At 34.5% G+C, this 24,474-nt stretch overlaps 2 protein-coding genes across 2 annotated transcripts; one reads left to right on the top strand and one right to left on the bottom strand.

Moving 5' to 3' along the window:
- The first annotated feature begins 301 nt into the window (after window positions 1-301).
- On the top strand, window positions 302-9,172 carry LOC125680886 (uncharacterized). Its single transcript, XM_048920691.2, has 3 exons — window positions 302-400; window positions 2,453-3,172; window positions 8,798-9,172. Exons 1-3 carry the CDS (start codon window positions 355-357, stop codon window positions 9,070-9,072), a joined length of 1,041 nt encoding a protein of 346 aa, XP_048776648.1. The 5' UTR covers window positions 302-354; the 3' UTR covers window positions 9,073-9,172.
- On the bottom strand, window positions 9,165-23,566 carry LOC125680887 (CCR4-NOT transcription complex subunit 9-like). The gene is made up of 9 exons (XM_048920692.2): window positions 23,441-23,566; window positions 18,483-18,639; window positions 17,625-17,745; window positions 16,342-16,429; window positions 15,931-16,037; window positions 15,338-15,433; window positions 13,965-14,063; window positions 12,822-12,913; window positions 9,165-9,502 (listed from the first exon to the last, which is right to left on the bottom strand). Exons 2-9 carry the CDS (start codon window positions 18,626-18,628, stop codon window positions 9,334-9,336), a joined length of 918 nt encoding a protein of 305 aa, XP_048776649.1. The 5' UTR covers window positions 18,629-18,639; window positions 23,441-23,566; the 3' UTR covers window positions 9,165-9,333.
- Between the last annotated feature and the right edge of the window lie 908 nt (window positions 23,567-24,474).

Raw genomic sequence — 24,474 nt, 5'->3', positions numbered from 1 at the left:
GTTTGAATATAGGCCATAGTTCGCTTTTAGTGAAAACGTTTTGTTGATATCAATTCTCAGTTAGTCTAATGGGTTCCTCCAATTTGCATTAATCTTTGGTTTCGCAAATAACAATCCAAGGTTTGAAAAATGGAATTAAAAAGGTTGGAAATCAATTATTTCCTGGCATTAACAGCCAAATCCATTCACTGTAAGGCAATGAAAAGGTACTATATGGTAAAACGCAATAGAAAAGATTACCAATGACGTCGATATAAGGATCATTACATTAGAAATTCTTGCATTTCATTTAAAGCGTAGCCTTTGACTGTGTTGCGTGGTTATTTAGAGATTTGATCATTGTGGACACTGAGAATGGACATTCTAAGAAGCGCATTTTTGACTGTATATATCTTTGTCTGTAAGTATTCTAATTTTATGTCTGCGAGAAACACTCAACATGCAAACTTGGGGATAGGTAGAGTGGTTTTTTTTCTACTGCTAAGCTGGTACATCGAGTGACTACGGTGAGCCTTGTGACTCGCAGGCCTCATGTAACTGTAAGGTACATGTAGGATCATGCTATTTATATACTTTTTGTAATGCGTTCTTACTTCTCACGCCAGGGTGAGACCGACATTACCCGTGTGAGACAGAGGTTCTGGCTCACTTTGAACTGCGATGTTATTCATCATTGCTTTCTATTGGATGAAGTCTTTTCAGAAAAATCTTTAGCTATGCTCATACCATTGTGGGTATTCTCTTTCAGGTTGTCTTATTAGTTTTATCTTTTTGGATTCAAATAATGATTTGACAAAATCTTTGAGAGAAAAAATAATTACTTTATTAATCGTATGGGATAAAGAATCTAATGCTCGCTCTAGACTGCGATTCTTGTCCCCTTCGGTGAAACTTCCAATCTAAACCTCATGCTAATGAAGAATTTTCTTTGGAACGTTGGTATATTGGAGTCACCATGTCCATCTGTCTGTCCGTCTGTAGACAATTTTGTCCATCGATTTTCCTTGATACGATTGATTCGTCCCCACCTCTAAATTTTGAGAAAATATTGTATATCTGCTCACTAAAAGTATTATCAGATTCAATTGTTTATTGAGAATTTCGTGGCTTAGCTGCAGAACTGTAGCTTTCTGAAAAAATATTGGGACAGATCTGTCCCATTATTTTTTCAGAGAGCTACACAGCTTTTCGGTACACCGTGTCTGATACAATATTAATGTATGCAACATAAGATTAATTGATTAATTAGAAAAAATTGATTGAATATTGTTAACGTCCCGCCCGATAATTTTTCACTCATGGAGACGTCACCATTGCCGGTGAAGGGCTGCAAAATTTAGGCTTATTCTCGGCGCTTACGGTCTTTGAGCAGGGAGGGATCTTAATCCTGCCACACCTACTGTGACTCGGGACCTCGGTTTTTGTGGTCTCATCTGAAGGACCGCCCAATTTAGTCACCTCTTACGACAAGCAAGGGGTACTGAGGACCTATTCTAATCCGGATCCCCACGGAATTCTAGATAAGATGCTTCACGAATAAATGTATACCTATAAAGGTTACATCTTAATGGAAGGAAAGCTTCATACACACCCACACACACTAGTTTAAATGAAAAGCCATGATTTTATGCCAAGGTTATATGAACAATTTCTAGTTTTAAAAAAATTATAAACACATACAGAAAAACACGCTTATAACGAATTCACGCTTACTGCGAAGTGATATTTATTCCACTATGATAAGAAAATCTTACTGGTTATAACGAAGTTTGGTTATAATGAACTGTTATTGCTGGCTCTAGAGGTTCGCTATAACCGTATTTAACTGTATGTAAATTGGTAGTCTAAACATGAGGCGCTATATATATTTGCGGCGATTTTATTTCCACTATGGTTGGTTGGTTGTTTTACTTCCCTTTGAGAATTTTTCACTCATACTGTGACGTCACCAGCTGTAGGTGAAGTACCACATTTGACCTAGATGATTAGTGCTTAGGGCCGTAGCAATGAGGGCTCACGTGCCAACCCCTGTCACGACACGGGACCTTCGTTTTTTAAGGTCATATCCGAAAGACCCACGATTCTCACTTCTAAATGCCGATCGTTTAGCGATGGAGAAATCATCTGTTTACGTCTTATTTGACGTGGTCATGGCCCTCCCGGGGCTCCAACTCACAACTTCCCGGTTACAAAGCAAACGATCTACCACTGAGCCATCGTAGGATACCCACGGGTGATCTTGTCTTTTACTGATGAGTGAAAAACGAGATCACCCGTGGGTATCCGACGATGCCAATGAGCTACTGCGACCTGTTTTTTAAGTATGGCAACACATTGTTACTACTATTTAACAAATATATTTTCTATACTAAAGATTGAATTATCCTTAAAAGCACAAAATAACAAATGTGTAAATTAAATACTAGAGAAGTCTTTTTTTCCATTTCCAAAGGTAGACTAATGGGTGTTAGATCAGCGTGTGCCACTTCTCATCTTAAATGGCCACTCCTGCCCACGACATGCACGCTAGAGGTGCTATCTTCCACGAGCAGTATCATTGATCCTCCGTGTCCACTGAGTTTCACAGAAGGATATCCCGTCTCTGGTCAGATTAACAATTCAGTACAAATCACAGCTGGCTCCTTCTTCGACGTTGATGTTACAAATATCACAGTCAACAGCAACGATGACTATGGTATTTCTATCTATATTTACCCACAGACGGACTCGGGTCCTCTCTTTGACTACCAGTCGACGGACGGCTCCTTTGAATTGAAAGTCTGGCTAGATAGTGGATATATCAGGGCATCACGGCTGGTAACCAACAACCCGTATACTTACTTGGTGAACGAACAACTGAATCCAGTCATCGTAAACACGTGGCAAAAAGTGGGCGTGTCAGTGGACACTGGCGCTAAAAAACTAATAACACATGTTTCAAACAACTTGCAGATTAATAAGGACAGTGTCAGCACCAAAGACCAGGCAAGTAACACTAATAACGATATCGACAGGCTGATCGTGACCCCGGGCAAAATTCGAGTGGGAGGAATGTTCAACAACAGTGTGCCTCGTACGTTTGCTGGGTTCGTGACGTGCATAGGACTGGTAAAAGATGATAAAAATCTGGACTGCCTCACTGATTGTGCCTCAGATACGAGCTGGTCCGTTAGTAAGTGGTTAAAGAAATAGCAGTTATCGTTCATAACTTAGTAATACGCAACTATACAATTTTAAAGTGTATGGCAAGCCCTTTTACTATTTATTCGTAAAATAAGATATCTCTTTGAATAAGCGACATAGCTTTTCACACTAGAGAGATATCTCTATTGGTTGTAGAGATATCTTTTTACGCTAGGGAGATATCTTTTTACGCTAGGGAGATATCTCTTTCTCTTTGAGAGATATCTCTTAAAGGTAAAGAGATATCTCTCAAAGAGATATCTCTATAACGTAAAGAGATATCTCTATCAACGTAAAAAGAGATATCTCTTTAAGTTAGAGAGTTATCTCTTTAGATTTTCAAAAAGAGATATCTCTTAAATTAAACAGACCCCCCCCCCCTCCCCCGGTGATCATAATGACTTCTCTCTGTAGTATCGCCATTGATATGATGTAACCCTAATTTTTTTACCAATCAAAATACTTTTAGTGTAACAAGAGGCCCACAAGCCTTATCGGTCACCTGAATACTAGTGAAAAAGTATCACTACTTCCATGGGCTATGAAATCTAGAAAAAATTTCCTGTTCTAAATATCTAAGCTAAATTCTAATGTTCAGCAACAGTATAAAACAAGGTGTGTTCTTAAAACTTCACTGCCCTCAAAAGTGCATACACTGATGAAAGGCTTTAAATAATAGGTGTATTAACATTAAAACATCAAAAGATACGACTAATTTGGACTCATCTTAAAGTCATAACCCTGGGTTGTGAAATTCACCATTTTTTGTACATCATTTTCTGCTATTCCTAAGTATGCATTTAGATTTTATACAGTATCAGCAAACTTGCACATAAATACTATATACTAAGTTTGGCCCCACCCTGGGGTCAAAACCCTCACTCTGGGGAAAATCAAATTTACAATTTTGGTAAAAGACTACCAGCTCTATCCATTTAGTTTCAATTTAGTATCAAAAGCACTAAAGAAAATGTTATTTAAGTGTTTTACACATAAACACCATATAACAAGTTAGGTCCTAGCTGCCCTGGGGTCATAACCCCTACCTCGGGGATCATGAAATTTACAATTTTGGTAGAGGCCTTCCTGTTCTACATCACTATGCATTTAGTTTTTCTTACATGTGTGTGGTTCTTGAGAAGAAGATTTTTGAAAATTGGTAATTTTGGGCAGTTTTTGCTCTGCCCCTAAGGTCCCAGGGTGCAGGAATCCTGAAATTTACAATTTATGTTCCCTTGTTCCAAAGATGTTTCATACCAAATTTGAAAAGAATTTGAATGATAGTTATCAAGAAGTTAAAATGACTATTGTTCACACACTAAATAACTGAACATTTTGGCACCATCCTGATACCAAAACCCCTACCCCTGGGATCTTCAAATTTACACATTTTGGTTAAGGACTACCTCTTCTTTCTAAATATCTATTTACTTTCAATTTAGTATCAATAGAACTAAAGAAAATGTAATTTAAGTGTTTTACACATAAACACTATATAACAAAATTTGCCCCGCCCTGGGGTCAGAACCCCTACCCCGGGGATCATGAAATTTACAATTTTGGTAGAGGCCTTTCTGCTCTACATCACTATGCATTTACATGTAGTTTTTCTTACATGTGTGTGGTTCTTGAGAAGAAGATTTTTGAAAATTGGTCAATTTTTGGCAGTTTTTGCCCCACCCCTAGGGACCCAGGAGTACTGGAGTCCTGAAATTTACAATCTATGCCCCCCTTGTCCCAATGATGCTTCATACCAAATTTGAAAAGAACTGGACTGGTAGTTATTAAGAAGTTAAAAATGTTCAATTGTTAACGCACGACGGACGAAAACCAATTGCAATAGGTCACCTGAGTTTACTCAGATGACCTAAAAATGGCGGAAAAGGTTGAAGAGGTGGTTGGGGTATCATTATCAAGTTGCCAATAGCCGAAATCCAGTTTAACTCATATATTTTATCAATTTATTGTCTTTGTTTTTTGTTTTTGTTGTTGCCTGCATACACTTCACATGCGGTAAACGCAAAATCTTCGCCCGGGATTGCAGCCATCATGGCAAGATTTCTTTCACCGGGCTCCCGGTTTAGGGAGAATTCCTTAAGTATTCAAACTAATAAAAAAATATTGGAAAGAGATATCTTTTTTTCTCTCCTCTCTAATTGAAAGCGATGTCTCTTAAAGTATGAGATAATTCTCTATGTGAAACAGATATCTCTCAAAGTGAAAGAGATATCTCTCTAATAGAAAGAGATATCTTTCTAAGTGTAAGATATATTTCTAAAAGTAAAAGATATCTCTCTAAGTAAAAGGTATACCTCTTTAAGTGAAAGAGATATCTCTTTTCAGAAAGATATCTCTTAAAATTAAGAGATATGTCTCATTTTAAAGAGATATCTCTTTACAATAAGATATATCTCTTTAATTTACAGAGATATCTTATTTTTCGAATAAATAGTAAAAGGACTTGCCATAAAGTGGAGTGTAAATGTACAGTATCTAGTCCTATCAGCATGTGGCGGATCTAGAGGTACACCCCCTCTCCCTTGATTAAAAATTTGTAGATACATGTATAAAGATATCATCTAGAGTGGAAGTCACAGGCGCTTGTTTCACGGAAATAGCATATCTTCCGAAATCTATGAAACAATTTAGCGCCTTCATGTTGGTAGACCATGGACTGATAACACAATGATACCATTTTTTAAAGTGTGTATAAAAAAATAAATAAAGGTAAACGACAGTTGTTTGACAAATTTAAGTAGGAACGGTTTCCAGATATATCAAATTTTGCAAATTATATTCAATGTGGTCGTTATCGTGTTCCACGCAGACGACGCGCCTTTCTAGAGAGGGCATCGGTGAGAAATACGTACTAACATAGAAGACAGGACAATATGTAAAGTGATTCGTATTTTTACAAAATGTCTGCAAAATACATCTTTCATTGAAACATTTCATTCATGTCCTACGGAATTACATTTCTAACAAGCATGGACAGTACGATACAAAAGGTTTATTTCTAGATATTATCATGACTTTGTATGGTCTTAATGCACAATCTTGAGTTAAATGTAACTTTTAACGCAATACAATGTCCACATTCAACAGTACGAATGCCCAAGAGCTAATTTTTGTAACTGGAAAAAAAAATTGCGATATAGCGTGAAACTTTTACGTTTTAAAGCGTAGATTTTGCGTATAAACGCGAAACGTTTGTACAAACCCCAATTTACATGCGCTCAATATTAAATAAGTAGGATGAAATAAATTGTTCATTACATGAAGAAAAATAAGTAACGATCGTTACTATCATTCCAAGTTGGCGGAAGGAAATTCCGGAAATAATAATAATATATAGCGCATTATATAATTTGTAATTACTCTAAGCGCTTTAACAATGTAAAATTTAAAACATGATGAGATTAATCAGAGCATAAAATATAACATCCAGATAAAATAAACCAATTTAAACATTACGAGTTCATGCGACAAACTAGCCTTTACTTAAAAAAGAATATAGAATCTACATGTATTACAAAATATGGTTATAAGATTTCCTAAAAAGATATGTTTTGAGGTTTGTCTTAAAACTCAAAAGACAACGTTTATTTATTATATCTATTTGTATTGTTTATTTGCGAATGATATGTAGGTAAGAAATATCATAACGATCATGTGTTATTTTATATTTTATACGGCTCATATGAACAAAAAATTCGTCGTTGAAAAAACAGCGAGGATGATAGTAACGGAAATGGATGAAGATAGTAACGCAAGAACTTTCGCATGATATAGTTTAATATGTGGAAGCCCATTAATGTATATAATCAACAAAAAGGCGCATGGGCTATTTTTGGTAAGAAGGGGGGGGGGGGGCCCTAAGAAATAAAGACTCGACTATTGAGAATCGGACATAATCCAAACAATGAATCAATTATCTAGTGTAATGAATTATATTCTACAATTGTAGAATGAATATATTGCTATACAAAAATTCAACAACATTCCCGCCTAAATCAAGGGAAAAGATGTCTCAAACGTTATGAACAGAATGTAAAGGGTGAGGACATAAAATCTTTCACGGAGCAGTTTTCAAAAGATTAGAAGACAGATCGAGCCCCAAGAATAATAAAGACAAAGATTGTTTACTAGAAATTTTAAATATGACTTGCATGGCTTCTATTGCTGATGTTATCAATAATTTACAAATATCAGTTACTAAACTGAAACTTCAGCATTGAGGAAAGTCGCCCAAAGACGAGTGAACAGACAATTTTTAAATGCAAGAGATGTTCACTTAACCAGTGTTTACTATCGGCACTTTTCCCTCCCATAAGTGTCTGTTCAGTAAATATAAAAGAAAAAAGAAACTTTAAACTGCAAGGGGAAAAAACCTGGTAAAGTGTGTGATAAGAACAGCAGAAGAAGCCATAAAAAACCTGCAGAGAATAAAAATATAATAATTAGGTAAAGTGAGAAATATGGTTGCTAGAGGGGCGATTTTTATCCAATCTGTAGAAAAACCTACACTAGGCCCGATGACCGAAACAAATCAGAAATTAAAGATGATACGTACGAGTCTTGTGTATCACAGAAAGGCATCTGACTCCGAATATATAGAGATGAATATCGAGCAGGATTACGTGGTTGAGAGTGTGACAACGCTCAGAGAGAGATACTTGTCATTTATCCCGACTTGTATAACAGTTATTATAAAACTTGCAATAAAAAATTTGGAAGCAAAATGTAATTTTTGATGACTACCAAAAGGCGACTTTATATATTCTGCAGGTGTTGCTACTGAACAAGCAATTGGGTATACATTCGCGTTAGTCCTTTCAGCCACAGGGGCTAAGCACAGGCGCTTGTTTCATAAACTTGGCAACCTATATAGTATATACGCAAGTATGCAACTGCGAGACGAAATTCGAACTTGATCTGCAACTTGTTATGGCAAAAACAATGTACCAAATATCAAATAAATATCTGCAAGAACAGAGAAAAAAAAGTGCGGAAAACTGGACTGACGGACAGACTGATGGAGCGCAAACCTAAAGTTCCCTTCGACTTCGTCGGTAGGGGACTAATTAAAGAATAATATACTTTCAGAAAATATTCTTTCAAAGGTCCTTTTTATCTATATAGGATCTGAAGAGGTTTTCCATTTTTCGGTGATTTTTAAAGAAAAAAGGTAATGTTTTAGCCCCAAATCTCATAAATGTCCCCATATATTTATGCCAAACAACATACATACATACATAAACAAAATACTTCTTTGCAAATGTCAATAACACCTACATGTATATTGGATCTGGAATTTTTCCAGTTTTCAGTTATAATTTTTACTAATTTCATGTTTTTTGCCCCAAAACTTGTAAACATCCCCATGTAGGAATATCAAACAACCTGATTTATAATCAAGGGACTATGTACTTTCAAAAAATATTTGTTTGCAAAAATCCCTAGAGGGGTCCCATATTACATTTATTAAGTCCATGGTCTATAGGTGAAAGGGCTCCCTTCTCTGAAAAAAATCCTGAATTTAATATCAATTTTGTACTGACAAAATGTGAACATATAGGAAAGTACATCTGCATTACATATTCTTTTTTTTCAGATCCCACTTATGGCAACTTTGCTAAGTTGCAATATGCCACCTTTTCAGGTGTTCTAAACAACGTGATTCCAACGGTATTGCCTATACACCAATCAATGACGAAATCGCCCATCATGTGCGCGGTCAAGTGTCTGCGGGACTTCCAAACCTGCCGATCTTTCACGTTTGCATCACAGTCCAACAACTGCTCTCTGTTTCGTGAAACATATACGTTGCCATCTGACTTCTCCAACCATCCTGGTCATATCTACTATAAACTTCTCAGCTACATATAGTCAATGACCAAACACTAATACAGTATCACATTGTACTACAGTTCACAATAATGACTGTGTTACTGTATGTGTAATGAAATAAGACAACTTGGTTTCTGACTTTGTGAATTATTTATTTACAGGTACATGGTAAGTCTGAATCAGTACTTTATTTTCTGTCACGTTTCTGAGATCACTGACAAAGTATTCACAACTGAAAACACAGTACTCTACAACACAAGTGTTTCATACAGAATTGAAATTCCCCATTTTATGGCCTTCTCACTGTTGGTGTAGGGGCATACTTCTAGGATCAGGAATCCCTGGAGCCTCTAAGTTCTGCTGTAGCTGCATCAGCCACCTTTTTGTAGCATTGTCATCCTTCATACAACTGGAAAAAGTGTTGTCCTTGAGTTGGTCAGGCAGACATTGTCGAAGTGCTTCTCTTGCTCTTCAAAGCACACAAAGAATTATCATTAGATACAAACATACACAAGATGACCATGGGCTAAATTGTTCACCTGAATATCTTCCTCCTGTATCACTTTAGACGTCTCCATACAATACTACATGTGTATATGGGATATGTGGTCATAAATTTGACAGCTGTATGCTAACTGTGGCTGTTTGTGCATTACTTTCACAAGCCTTTTTCCTGGGAAGATAAGTGATTTTTCCTACATATTCCTGTCAAACTTAGTATGCTACAATGGTAATATCTAGTCCTTGGTCATACAGTATGAATAAACCCTTGTTGAATCCGTACATTATGCAAATACTTATAAATTCTGGGAGCATAAAATTGTTATAGTTCAACTTTTGAGGATTTAAATTCTCATTACATTTTAATAGATGGATAAATAAAAGCAAATATTTTTAATTTTGTTAAAAAAAGCTTCCATGAAATAATACAATGTGACAATTACTCGTGTATTATAAGGATCTACATTATAAATGAGGTGTTCCAGCATACGAATTTGATAATCTATAAGCTTAATAATTGTTTCTGTTGACATTTTTTTAAAAATGGATTTTCATCAATACCAATGATTATTCGATATACCGCATGCTAAATTTGGCAAAATAAACAATTATGGCAACATAAAAGTGTGGATGGCCTGCAGGATGTTAACACATTCTGCTAATGCAGACAGGGAACAGGGTAAGGAGAAGCACTTCCAGCGATGGACGTATGAAGAGAATTTAAATTTCATGTTTAACATAAAACCATTTTATTACGACTACATATACATGTATATATGGAAATGAATTCCTCTTCCTCTGTGATATTTCTAATCATACTTTTCCTGCCTATTGTATCCATCTTAATTAAACGTCAATCCTTCATAAATATGCATTAATAGATAATTACTGTTTTGCATTTGCATTGAATAGACCAGTAGTAGTAGATGATAATCAATGATTTGTTGAAATTGTTAGAGATTATTTTACATAGTTTATCATATTGACAAATTTTAGTCTAATTTCTAACACCAAAAAAATTGTTCGTTTGATATTCGTAGGATTGGTTAACTATATATCGTTAACCGATTGGTGACTGTATTATCTGACATAATACTATCCATCTCATTGCGATCCAGCCTCACCCTCCAACACCTCCCAAATGCACCAACATAGTGAAGTTGAAGTGTGTTGTAGTAACATTCCATATGGGACGTATGGGTTGTCCCATTGTTTAAAAATAAATAAATATAAATAAATAAGGACCATCGTGTACCAACATGTCTGATGACTGCGGTACTGTCTTTTGATGGCCGGACACATACATGTGGTCGTATGTCATAAATCATAATGAAATAAAGAAGTAACTTATATTTATAAAAAAAACTAAATAAAAGGTAAAAATTAATGAAATAAATTACATTTATTTATATAATAATTTTAATAATAATTTTATTTAATTTGTCCAATAAATTAAAAGAAAAAAATACAATAAGTAAATTAAAATTAAATAATTAAAATATTTTTATTTATAATAAATTATATTTTTATTTACATATATAATAATTTTAATAATGATTTTTATTTAATTTATTCCTTAAGTATATTAAAATTTAAAAAGTATAATAAGTAAATATAAAATTAAATATTTAAAATATTTGTTATTTATTTGGATTCTAATAGAAGGTAATAATTAGTAATCGCACGAGTCTCCGTCCTTCGTCCAATTCAAGATACACCGAAATAAATATACCATAACTATTACATAATTATTAATATTAGTAACAGGTGATAGTAATATGGATGTAGGTATGTATATACATGTGAAATAACTAAAATATATACAGAAAAGAATTAGGGTAGGGTCGCCAAAGAAAATTTTGATAATAGAGTGCCACTAGTTATTACTTTGTTAATCATAAATTATAAAATTATGCCAGACAATTTTGAGATCGTCATCATGCAAGAATTTTGAGGTCGTCGTCAGGTGCTACACCTCAGACCCTGTACCATGTTTCTGTAAAGTGAGAAATTTCATTGCTAGAGATGCGATTTTTTATCCAATCTGTAGAAAAACCTACACTAGGCCCGATGACCGAAACAAATCAGAAATTAAAGATAATACGAGTCTTGTGTATCACAGAAAGGCATCTGACTCCGAATATATAGAGATGAATATCGAGCAGGATTAAGAGGTTGAGAGTGTGACAACGCTCAGAGAGAGATACTTGTCATTTATCCCGACTTGTATAACAGTTATTACAAAACTTGCAATAAAAAATTTGGAAGCAAAATGTAATTTTTGATGACTACCAAAAGGCGACTTTATATATTCTGCAGGTGTTGCTACTGAACAAGCAATTGGGTATACATTCGCGTTAGTCCTTTCAGCCACAGGGGCTAAGCACAGGCGCTTGTTTCATAAACTTGGCAACCTATATAGTATATACGCAAGTATGCAACTGCGAGACGAAATTCGAACTTGATCTGCAACTTGTTATGGCAAAAACAATGTACCAAATATCAAATAAATATCTGCAAGAACAGAGAAAACAAGAGGCCCATGGGCCACATCGCTCACCTGAGTCACCTTGGCCCATACCTGAAGACTTTCCATATATATTTGCATGTAAAACTGCTAACACCAAAAAAATTGTTCAAGACAGCACAAATACTTTTAAATTTGGCTATCAAATCTAATATAAACTATCATTTACTTCCATTTTGACATAATAATATTTATTTATATAGCACCCTATGTGACTATAAATAACCACTCTAAAGCGCTGCACACAATCAATAGACAGTAAAGTTTGATATTTGAGCGATATATTTTTATCCCTGAAAACTCAAACTTCCTGATGACATTATCTGAATGTGTACACAAATTTCTTATGATGACATAAAATAAAAGTATGGCTGCTGAACCTCGAGCTGTTCTTTCATTATTTCCAAATTCTGTCTCTCCTTAGACAAGTGTGAACAAACTTAATTCTTTATACAAGAAACTTTTATTAGAGTGGTTAAAATTGGCCCTGTGGTTCAGATAATGAAAATGTGGAAAGTTGATAAAAAGAGAAACAGAAGATGGATATGCTACAATCAAAAAGCTCACTTGAGCTTCCATCTCGGGTGAACTAAAAATAATAGTGGCAGATAAAATCATTATATTCTGATATCTACAAAATTTCACCTGCGTTTTACCTGTATAGCTATCATCATGTGAACATCTAACTGGCATTAGTGCTGGATAAGTTAAAGCAATAGATTTCCAGTGACATATACAAAATGTAGCAGAGGACACCTACCGTGGGTTATCAGACAACCTCAAGTAGCACCGGACAACATGTTTCAAAAGCCTGGCAGACATTTCTTTTGACAAATGTAGCACCATCTTCCCCTACAGATGTACAATATTGCATTTAAGAATGCTGTATCAAAACTAAAAGTACACACTTCAGATTTCCATGAAAAGGTCAATTACCGCATGTGATTATAAATTAGTCTCATGAATCAGACTGACATGAGAGTGAAAACATGATATTGGTTGTTGAGTACCTGGATACTTTATAAATCCAACTGGCATTTTAGCTTCAGCTGGGATAGGGTCAATTACATTGCAAAGTAATTGATTTAAATTTCAATTAATTATGAACAATTGGAAAAATTTTAAAATGGACAATTCTTTTCTAAAAGCGGATGATGTTGAATTTTGTTGAGGAATATATTTCCTGGTGGTATAAAAGGGATCCCCAATTTTTTTTAGGATGAAGGTCAAAATTAATAAAATTCATGTAAGTTGACATTCAATCAACACCACCCTAAGCAGAGAATATTCACCGACTACGTAATTAAAACTGGCATATTCACCTCGTGACACATCATAATTCAATGGGTACCATTCTCAATTACATTTGTGCATTGGCTTCATATCAATATATCAACTTTTTACCTAAACATCAATAGATTACCCCCCCCCCCCCCTACAATGTATGTAGCCAAAAAATGTGGCTAAAATATGGAAAGATAGTCGTACTATTATAACTACCACATCTGACCAATGACCTTTGACCCTGAATTTAATTGGCAGCTTTCCCCTCCCGTCATCTCTCTAGCAATTACGAGAGGAATAAATGCAATGATACTCTTTATATGATGTTAATAACACCTAACATTCAATCAATGAGCAGCACACCATTAATGCATTCAACCTTTATCTATGACCTTTTGACCTAGAAATTGATAGGAATCTATCCCCTACCCCTATTATCTTTGTAGCAAGTATGAAAAAAATATATGAAATAGTACTCTTGATATGGTGTCCACAAAGTTGTGTTAAACACAAAAGTTACCATACACTCTTTTAACTTTATTGTGAGTGCATGATTAGTGGTATTTTGGTTAAAGTATACCGTCGTCCTTATATTTAATGTATGCAACTATGTACTCACTAAAATCATAGCAACGTGTGAAAATCTTTCATAGGTCTGACATATGTAGGAGAGACCTAATTCATCCAATAAAATCTTCTGTAGAATGAATGTAGCAACCTGTAACAAGGAAAAGGATGGTACTGAAAATTGTACACATTATGTGGCATATAATGGCAATGGTGAATATCAATTGTAAAAGGAATGTTATTTAAGACTGTCCAACTGAAAGCTCACCTAACATTTTGATCATAATGCTCACTCAAGTGTCATGGTCAGATTAATTAAACACTTAAATCACAAGAAATGTTTGTAAAACATATATGCTCCTTATACAAATGCATCATTTAATTGATAGTTCAAGATATTGAGCAGACAATATCTTCCTATGTCCAGAGTGGATTGACCATGTGACCTAAAAAAGCAATAGGGGTCACCTACATCTTATGATGTACCAGTCTACCAAGTTTAATGTCTGTCAAGCAAAGGGTTCTCAAGATATTAAACAGTATATTCCTATATCCAGTTTGACCTTTGACCATGTAACCTCAAAATCAATAGGGATCATCTACTCTTTTTAAAGATGTACCAATTTGATGTCTGTCAAGGAAAAGTTTCTCAAGACATTGAGTGGACAGCATCTTCCTATGTCCAGAGACTGACCTTTGACCTTTTGCCCATACAATTAATAAGGGTCCTCTTCTACTCATAACCAACCCATATATGAAATATCATTACAATGAAGTAAATGGTTCTCAAGATATTGAGCAGAAAACATGTGGTCTACCGACCGACCGGTGCAAAGCAATATGCCCCTCTTCTTTGAAGGGGGCATACTAAAAGGAGGGTCAGTGACTTAGCACACAATCTTCATGGAGAAATAAACCATAAGTCATCTTGAAATTCTGAACATTAAAAAAAAAATAAAATAGCATCACAACTTAAGGATTCAAAACAGAGAAACTTGTTTAAAATCATCCAAGATTTGATAAAAATAAAAGTCAGCTGTCATGTCATCATTGATCATTCTGTACACAAATGATTTATTATTTAATAGTCTTGAAGAGAAGACGTACAGAAAATACAAAGATTCTGGTCAGAACAAAATGTAATTGTGAAACAGTACGCTCCTAAGCATGGACATTCAAATGTGACAAATTTGTCCTTGACCTCAACCTTTATCAATCATATAGCTTTGACTTTAATCTCTAATTCACCTAGTATGAAGCCTCTCTCTAGTATAGTTAAAAGTCATGACAACGGTTAAAGTTGCAAAAGATAGACAGACAAGTATATAGACAAATCACAATACGCATCCCAATGTCATCTCAAAGACGTAAGAATTCCGCAGAATTTGCATGTTTTCTTCAAAGACCAGGACCTAAGGTGCTTACTGTTTTTGAGAGTTCACTTCCTGCCTCCATTATTCGCAGACAAAGTGGGATTATCTCAGTTGTCAGAAGGAAAGTTATGACTTCTTGTTCATCTGTCTGTTACAATGGAAAATGAAGTGTGACACAGCACCAATATGAAACCTGGTGTTTAATACTACTAATCAATTATATAGTATCAAAATAAGAAGAACCAATATATGGAGGTCTATTTTGATATTTTTTTTTAAGTAAATTGATTCCTGTCAATTTCCATTGCTTGCAGTTACCGGTAAAATAATCAAATGTGGAGAATTTATGTTGATTGAAAGTTGATATACTGCTGCAGAAAAAAATCTGATAAGCATGAAAAGAATGCAAATGCAAAAATAGATTAATTCTTATCAAACAGGAAATCGTTAAAATAAAATTGGCAATGGAAGTACATCTAAAGGCAATGATGATGGGGAAAAAAACATTTCACATGTCAGTGGTTATTTGAGAGTACAAAGAAGAAACAATCAATATGAAAATTAGCCCATGTTCAACTAATGATGACAGGTAAAATGATATTGATCCCTTAAATGTTATTGCTGGCAGTGCTAAATGAATTTCACCTTGACTAGAGCACCTATTACACCTAGACTGGTCAGCCGCAGATACTCGAATGGGCGGGTCTTATGGATGGTGTGCAGAAACGGATACAGGAACAAAGGAATGTGGGCTGTAAAATTCACACAGTCATTCTAGAAAGTTTCTCCTTGACCAAGAGCATTATAATAAAACATGGTTACAGTGAACATGCTTATAATGAATTCATGCTTGCAGTGAAGCAATTTTCATTCCCTGTAGTTTTAAAACATAATTATGAACTTACCTGATAACAAAGCAAAATTATTCATCCCAAACAGTTTTCTATAAGCATGTTTGACTTTAGTATTCCCTTGTTAAAAATTCCAATTTTTATGCAAACAAAATTACTTAAAATGTGCTTGAAAAAAAAAAAATATGTGATTATTTTTACTCACCCTGAAGAAATGCAGATCTGGTTTCTGGGTGTGAGGCCACACACTGCAGTAAGGCCAGGGCATTGCATACTCTGTTGGACTGGTGAGCCTACACAAAGATAGACGATAACATCTGAGGATGACACAAACCTTATTATACCACACACAGAGCAACATCTGAGATTTACACATACCTTGTCATAACACACACAGAGCAACATCTGAGAATCACACATACCTTGTCATGGCACACACAGAGCAACATCCGAGAATCACATATACCTTGTCATAACATACACAGAGCAACATCTGAGAATCACACATACCTTGTCATAACATACACAGAGCAACATCTGAGATTTACACATACCTTATCATAACACACACAGAGCAACATCTGAGAATCACATATACCTTGTCATAACATACACAGAGCAACATCTGAGAATCACATATACCTTGTCATAACATACACAGAGCAACATCTGAGAATCACATATACCTTGTCATAACATACACAGAGCAACATCTGAGATTTACACATACCTTATCATAACACACACAGAGCAACATCTGAGAATCACATATCCCTTGTCATTACACACACAGAGCAACATCTGAGAATCACATATACCTTGTCATAGCACACACAGAGCAACATCTGAGAATCACATATACCTTGTCATAACACACAGAGCTACATCTGAGAATCACATATACCTTGTCATTACACACACAGAGCAACATCTGAGAATCACATATACCTTGTCATAACACACAGAGCTACATCTGAGAATCACATATACCTTGTCATTACACACACAGAGCAACATCTGAGAATCACATATACCTTGTCATAACACACACAGAGCAACATCTGAGAATCACATATACCTTGTCATTACACACACAGAGCAACATCTGAGAATCACATATACCTTGTCATAACACACACAGAGCAACATCCAAGATTTACACATACCTTGTCATAGCACACACAGAGCAACATCCGAGATTTACACATACATGGTAATAATTTTTTTAATTATTCTTTTAAATAACTTAAATTTGATTGGCTGAGCCCGGAGCACAGTGGTCACAACACACACAACATCTGAAAATCTCATATACCTGGTAATAATTTAATTTTAGGTGCAACTTGGCTGAGAACACTGAATTTTTTTTAAAATTCAAAGGAGAGGCTTTCTTGTAAATGCATTGATTGATTGATGAATATTTATGATTGATTGATGAATATTTATGATTGATTGATGAATATTTATTAGATACATAGTATTACATACCGTGAGATGGGGGGGATGGATTGCTGGGTAAATATTAACAATTTCCTGCAGTAGAGCAGCAACTGTACCAAAGGAATGCCATAGCATTGGAGCCAGGTCTGGCACTGCCTCCCTTTTCTTACTGCAATGCAGGAGATCCACATTATTTTCTGTTTGTGATTATGTGGTCACAATAACTAATATTTATGAAATGAATTGAAAGGACATTAGCTGTATAAGTCACGTTTGTTGATTGTTACCAAAATGACTAAGACAACTTTACAGTACATAAAAATCATAACTAATTTCTTCATATTCATACATTTTGCAATCTTTTGTTATAATTTTGATGATGAAATTTCTTTTGTTTATATAGAAAGAATGGTGGATATTTTTCATAGTATTACCATAATATTCCATTGGAGGTCGTCTTTTTTTACTTATTCATTTTTTAACACATTCCAATATTTTATTCATAGTTTTCAGAATGAAAAAGATTTGACATCCCAGTTGACAGCTAATGCTCCTTTGATAGCAAAGAATGTTACAACTATGTTATTATGTTTATAAACTGCACTTTTAATCACGTTTTTAATACAATGAAAGTGTACAGTGTTAATAACTGCCATAATGCTTTATGAAACAAGTCATGTATTGAAAAATAAACCATGCTGCTCAGTCAATCAAGCAGCATATCAAAAATGAAACGAAATTAATCACATAAGGCATTCGCAATAGGTAAATATACTTGTAAATATTTGTTGTTATCGAAGAATAAAATATAGGGAAGTTTACTCCTTCATCAATCGTATTGTACTATCAGTACAGCATCCTCTCAACAGATTCCTTTCCAACTTTATTCAATAAATACCAAAATACCTGAGTTCTTGTAATGCATTTTCCCTGGTCTCTGGGTTTGTCAGTTCTATGATCCACTGGTAGATTTTTTCTCTGTCTACCTGGGACATTGTAGGAGGGGCCTGAGATAGGGGTGGGAGACCAGTCTGTAGCTGTCCTGTTGCCATCCTTCCTTCAACTGCCATAACCATACAATATTATAATTTATTGCATGATAGTGGGGGAGATATAAAGATTTATCACCCAAGAAAAATCATATTCCCCGAGGGCAATGTGATTTTTCTTAGGTGAAGAAATCTTCACATCTCCCAAACATTCGTGCAATAAATTGTTTAATTATTTTTGCAGTCCGCTCAGCTATACATTGTATGTAGCTGAGATTGCCCTAACGGTAACACCACCAACGTATCAGAAGGTACAAACAACAGTGCTATGATAACCAGTTTTTGTATTTCCATCTTCCTTGAATGGCTCGTGACTGTCTAGACCAATCAGATTTCGCGTTGACTAGAATTCTCATACTGAGGTATAATATCTAATCTAACTACTGTCAAGACTACACAATTTTTGTACTTTGTATGTTGTTTTATGTCCCATTCCTGACCAGAATTTTTCATTCATAAAGAAACATAACCACCTTTAAGTAAAGTGAAACAAATTTTGACCAATGCATTTTGCTCAAGGTCATAGTATTTAGGGTTATTTATTGTGCAAAAGTATATTGTGTCAAGTGACTTCTGTTTTCAAGGTCATTACAGAAAACCTTTGACTTTCACTTCCATTTATAAATGCCAGGTGCTTGTTGAAGGACAGACATTACCTATGTTTAACATTTTAGGTTTTCATGTATACTTGGTATATCGTCACACATTTTCTTTTCATTGTTTGTAATAATTTTACAGTTAATGTTCTCAAAATAGTTTTGAATAGTAGACATTATAAGAAATGAATTTTCTAATAAAAGATTTTAAAAAAAACCATCTTTAATAGGTTTGACACAGTTTTAAGACAAGAATCAAACCTCCCAGTTAATTTAAAGGGACTGGTTCATGATTTTTGATAAGAATATTTTTCATTTTTTATAGTAAACATTTAAAATATAATTCATTTAATGTTGATAGTCAAAATTTTGACCTTCTGAAAGAATGAATAAAAGCTTTATTTTAGCCTTAAATCTGTGTTATGTAAACAAAGACTCGATTCTTTTTATGTACTCAAACAAGTGAAATATTGATTTTGTAATATAAAGCATCTTAATTTTGCATAGTCACAAATTTTAACTTTTAGATGAAACATTTTACCCCAAAACTGCTTGAAATGTGAAAGATATAATAAACTTAGATCGATATCCATTTCTCTTAAAAATTTCGTAAACAATAACATACCGCAATCTTAAATAAACTCTCTAAAATGAACTTCTGTGATAATGTATAACCTTCATTTTTATGTGAACTCTTTTAAACATATTAGACAGTAGATTTTGATCACTAAAAGTGAAAAAGAAAATTTGGGGGAAAATCGTGAATCAGTCCCTTTAACAATGTATAACACACCAAAGAAAATTGTACTGGATGGAAATGTATGTACATGTACCATCCATAATATCTTTTAAATTGGTAACTGTACAATTTAATTTTTTTTTATGTTTGTAAAATCTTACAGTCAATAAAGGAGGGGGGGATTACAACACAAAATCTAAAAAAAATGAATACATGTTTGTCACTGATACTTATTTATGAATTTGTGTTTCTAAAGGAAATTATTTATTGCAACAATGTGTTGTTCCTCCTTACAGGAGCTGTATTTGTAAGTGAAAATTCAGGTCTCTAGTACCCTTTTGTTTAAGCTTTAATCAATCCAGAAAGAAAATAACAGAGAAATAACAAAGTTTCAGTCCCTGACGTATCCACGGGACTCGCCATATCAGACAAACTTGCATCCCAAATGAATTTTCTGCGTCTAGGACACAGATTCTTGCGTTAGTGACAACCCCGCCCTATAACATCATTTTTTTCAAAATAAAATAATTACTGTCTTGCAAGGCAGCATGTCAATAATTCTATAATGTTCATGTGGAGTGTGCATCCAAATACTCATAGAAGGCATCTTTACATGCACTAGCAATTGTCGATACTGAAGCAATGTCTGGAAAATGTGGTCTGAAGTCTTATATTGACAGTAAAATCAGAATACAATTTATAATGGATATCAATACAATTGTTGGATAGCATTGCATGATAGATTAAACTTCAAAATAAACACCGATATAGCCATGCATTGACTCTGTTTGATAAACTTGGTTGACAGATAAAATTTATTTACCCTCAAGTTTTCCCTAGTTTCTATTCACTCTTTCTTATATGAAACACTCAGCATTGTTGCAAAAAGCATTGTGTCTTACAAACTACATTTCCTATTAAAATCAATTTGTGCATGCATGAGATCTTGTTTACAGCATCTCGACATTCACAATCTATCTTCATAGTAAATTAGCAAGACAGTGAATTTGAACTATTGAAGACTATAGCATTGCATTGCCATTTGGCAAGTTTACGATTACTTTATACAGAGGTAAATCTTTCTAACCACCAGGTAACTTTTTACTGATGAACATGGGTTAAAAAAAATGCATATGATAAAATCTTTTTCTTAGTTACAATTTCCGTCAAATACAGCTCATATTGCTTTAGGAAAAGTCTGCTTAAGTTTTGGCAACGGCTAGTAGAATCATAAGGAGGTGACACTAATAGTGAGCGCAGCAAGCCAACGCAAAGCACTGGCTCATACTGCGAACTCTATTAATGACTAAAGTGAGCGATATAATCCGAGCTAAATCTAAACCTTTAACAAAAAAATTTTTTTGACGCCAATCCCAGAAGTTCCCTGTCAAAAATGGTTGAGATTTCGCAAAGTCACATCTTGGATTATGATTGTGAACTAACGGGTGGATTATCATCCTAATCTTGTGGTCTCCTAGCTCGAAAATTTAATGCACCATTAGGCGTAAGGTTTAACGAAGTGCAATGTTTATGAAAGGCGGGGTAAGATGATGTGTGACGTCATGTCTACGTTTTGACATACGTCATAATAAGACTGACAGTGGCGAATCTATCTCTGATTGTAAAGTCATGCTATCAGGATAATATATATAAACATTAGGCATACGCAATGTGGAATCGAATACAAATTGTGTATAATCGACTGCAAACCACAAATCTGATTAAAATACTAAAGTCTAAAAAGGAATTGATACTTCTAACATGAAATTTGGCCTGGATCGAATTTTTTTTTTTAATCTTTGTTTTTTCTGTGTATAAAAATTAATTACTGCTTAAATCCTTAAATTTATTTCCTTGGCATGTCCAGTAAAGCAATCCACGACCCCCCCCCCCCCCAACCCCCCCCCCCCCCCCCAATGATAACCAATCATGCCACTTGTTATTACCAACTGAAAAAATCATTAATCAATTCTAGATTTGTGAATAAATCTTAATGTATCCTTACAACAACAGTGGAGAGGGAATCAAATTTGTTGTAATTTGTACAATACTTATATATGCGAATGCTGAAATATTTCATCATTGTGTTACAATTAGGATTAAGTACAATATCAAAATATTGTTCTAATTTTCTCTTCTGAAACATGTCATTGCATTAAAAAATTAGATAGGTGTGAATAGGGAGGGGGTGGGGGCTCGCGGATGTAAGTGTAATAGTGTTGAATTTATCGATTTATTTAAAATTATCATTATATTGACATGCGTTTTATGTTCAAAGGCAGTGCTGTTCACACAGTTTTATAAACTTAAAAGGTTTGCAACAAGACTTGAGCATGTTTATCACATGATTTAAAGCAATACAAGCTGTAACTGACGGTAAATAAATTAAAAAATAAAAGAACAAATAGTCAACATATATGTGATTGAATATATTTAACTTGATAAAATCAGTGTGAATCTGAAGCAATAAACCTGTCAAATTAACAAAAAATGTTAATTCATGAATCATTGTCATCCTGTCAGTAATTCCTGCTCGTTCAGAAAAAGCGAAAGAGAGGCACTGAGCACGTGTTAGATTTGTAAATAGTTTAACATGCCAATTCTATAGAAAATTCACAATCAAAATTTCATTTGAGTGGCACATTTGCATAATTATTACCTGTTTACACTTACATAGTATTTCTAGTCATTCATGAAACAACGTAATATTTTAAAACAAACGACATGTGTAGTTACTTGCGTCAGTTTCCGTCTTTGTATATGACGTTGGTCTCAGCAACCCGATTATGTTCGGTAATCATCATTCCCATGTCTGTGTATACGACACAATGGCGGTTTATACGAAACGCTCATTGTAGGTGTGCTCTCAAACAATATTCCCTTGTTTATTTTGCAGAATTTTTCTTCAGATCTTGGAGATTATATTAGTTATACCGGTAGGTGTTATTTGGTGAATAATTGGATAGTTGAAAAAATACCGTCAGTTACAGCTTGTATTGCTTTAATAGTGACTTGGAAAGATTAAGCAAGTCATAGTAAAGGCAACATAAATAAAATGTATATATAGTATTGTATATAGAGTATAAAAATATGTCAATCACATTCATGTATAATTTATTCTATGTTTTAATGATTAATAATAAAACCCGGCGAGAAAACTAAAATGGGCTGTTTCTGCTGCCCAATTTCATTCATGTACTGGCAAATAGATATTGTTTAAATTCAACCTGATCAAAGCATGAACATTACAAAATATGTACATGTAGCTGCGCTCGCTCAAACGGTAGCACCGTTAACATATCATTAAGTCCTGGTATGGACTGGCAAACCTGAGGTTTTTAATCATTAATTTTTTTTAACAGTTTAATGTCCATGAATATTAAGCGTGATAAACGAATGTCAAACAGCGAAATTGGTATTGTCGCATGTGATTTGCTGAATTACACATATTCTTAAAACTTTTTTTAACGTGTACCATACCTGGGTTGGAAGCTACGACGATTTAATGATTTAAAAACAATGTTTCAAAACATTTCTAGGGTAGATTATACTTTCTTTCCGGAAGTACTAAACAGGAAATCATAACAAGTCGTTCATGTTTTGTTTCGTGTATTAAAAAATTGCTCAACAAAATGTTTACTTTTAATTTCGTTGTATTGTACGGGAAAATGACACAAGGATATAATCCATGGCATGTATTTGGCATATTCTTAAGAATATGGGAGGCATCCAATATCTTGGAGGTCTGGGAGTCTAAATCTTTCAAAGAATGCATTTATTTAATCGAAATTGTGAGATCGAAAGTATTTTAGCTCACCTGAACTGAAAGCTCAAGTGAGCTTTTCTGGTCGCCTTTTGTCCGTCGTCTGTCCGTAAACTTTTTACATTTTCTTCTTTTTCTCCAGAAGCACTGAGCCAATTTCAATCAAACATGGCAAAAAGCATCATTGGATGAAGGGCTTTCAAGTTTGTTCAAATGAAGAACCATATGTCCCAGAAAAGCTGAGATTTACATGAAAGCTTCCTGACCAGTGGCGTAGCTTCCTATGAAGCACGGAAGCATGTGCTTCCACATTGTTGCGGTAAAAAGTGAAATAATTTAAAGTTAAGTTAAAATGAATATTAGATTTTAAATAATATAACAACAGGAATAAATATTTGGTCGACAATGCTGAATTATTTCATCTTTATCTGTTTCGGGATCCGGGTCTGTAAAAATGATGTCATATCTAAAACGTCTTTAAAAAATGCAGTAAAACTAATGGATAATCGTTTTTATTTAAATTGAAGGAAGTTACGATGTCCTTACCCCATGTTCCTGTGTTTGAAATTAAAGAAAATGTGTATTGGAGACTTTGAAAATGCATGCCTTTCTTATTTGTCTAAAATGCACCCCTCTCCTCAAACCCTCTGCCCTTTCTGCTTCCATGATTATCTTCCCCAAGCTACGCCGCTGCTGACATAGTGCAGATTGAAGTTTGTTAAAATCATGGCCCCTGAGGGTAGGATGGCGC

The sequence above is a fragment of the Ostrea edulis genome, chromosome 2, assembly GCF_947568905.1.
Source record: "Ostrea edulis chromosome 2, xbOstEdul1.1, whole genome shotgun sequence".
Lineage (NCBI taxonomy): Eukaryota > Metazoa > Mollusca > Bivalvia > Ostreida > Ostreidae > Ostrea > Ostrea edulis.
The sequence above is the reverse complement of the archived record's forward strand: the minus strand, read 5'-3'. Positions and strand labels throughout refer to the sequence as shown.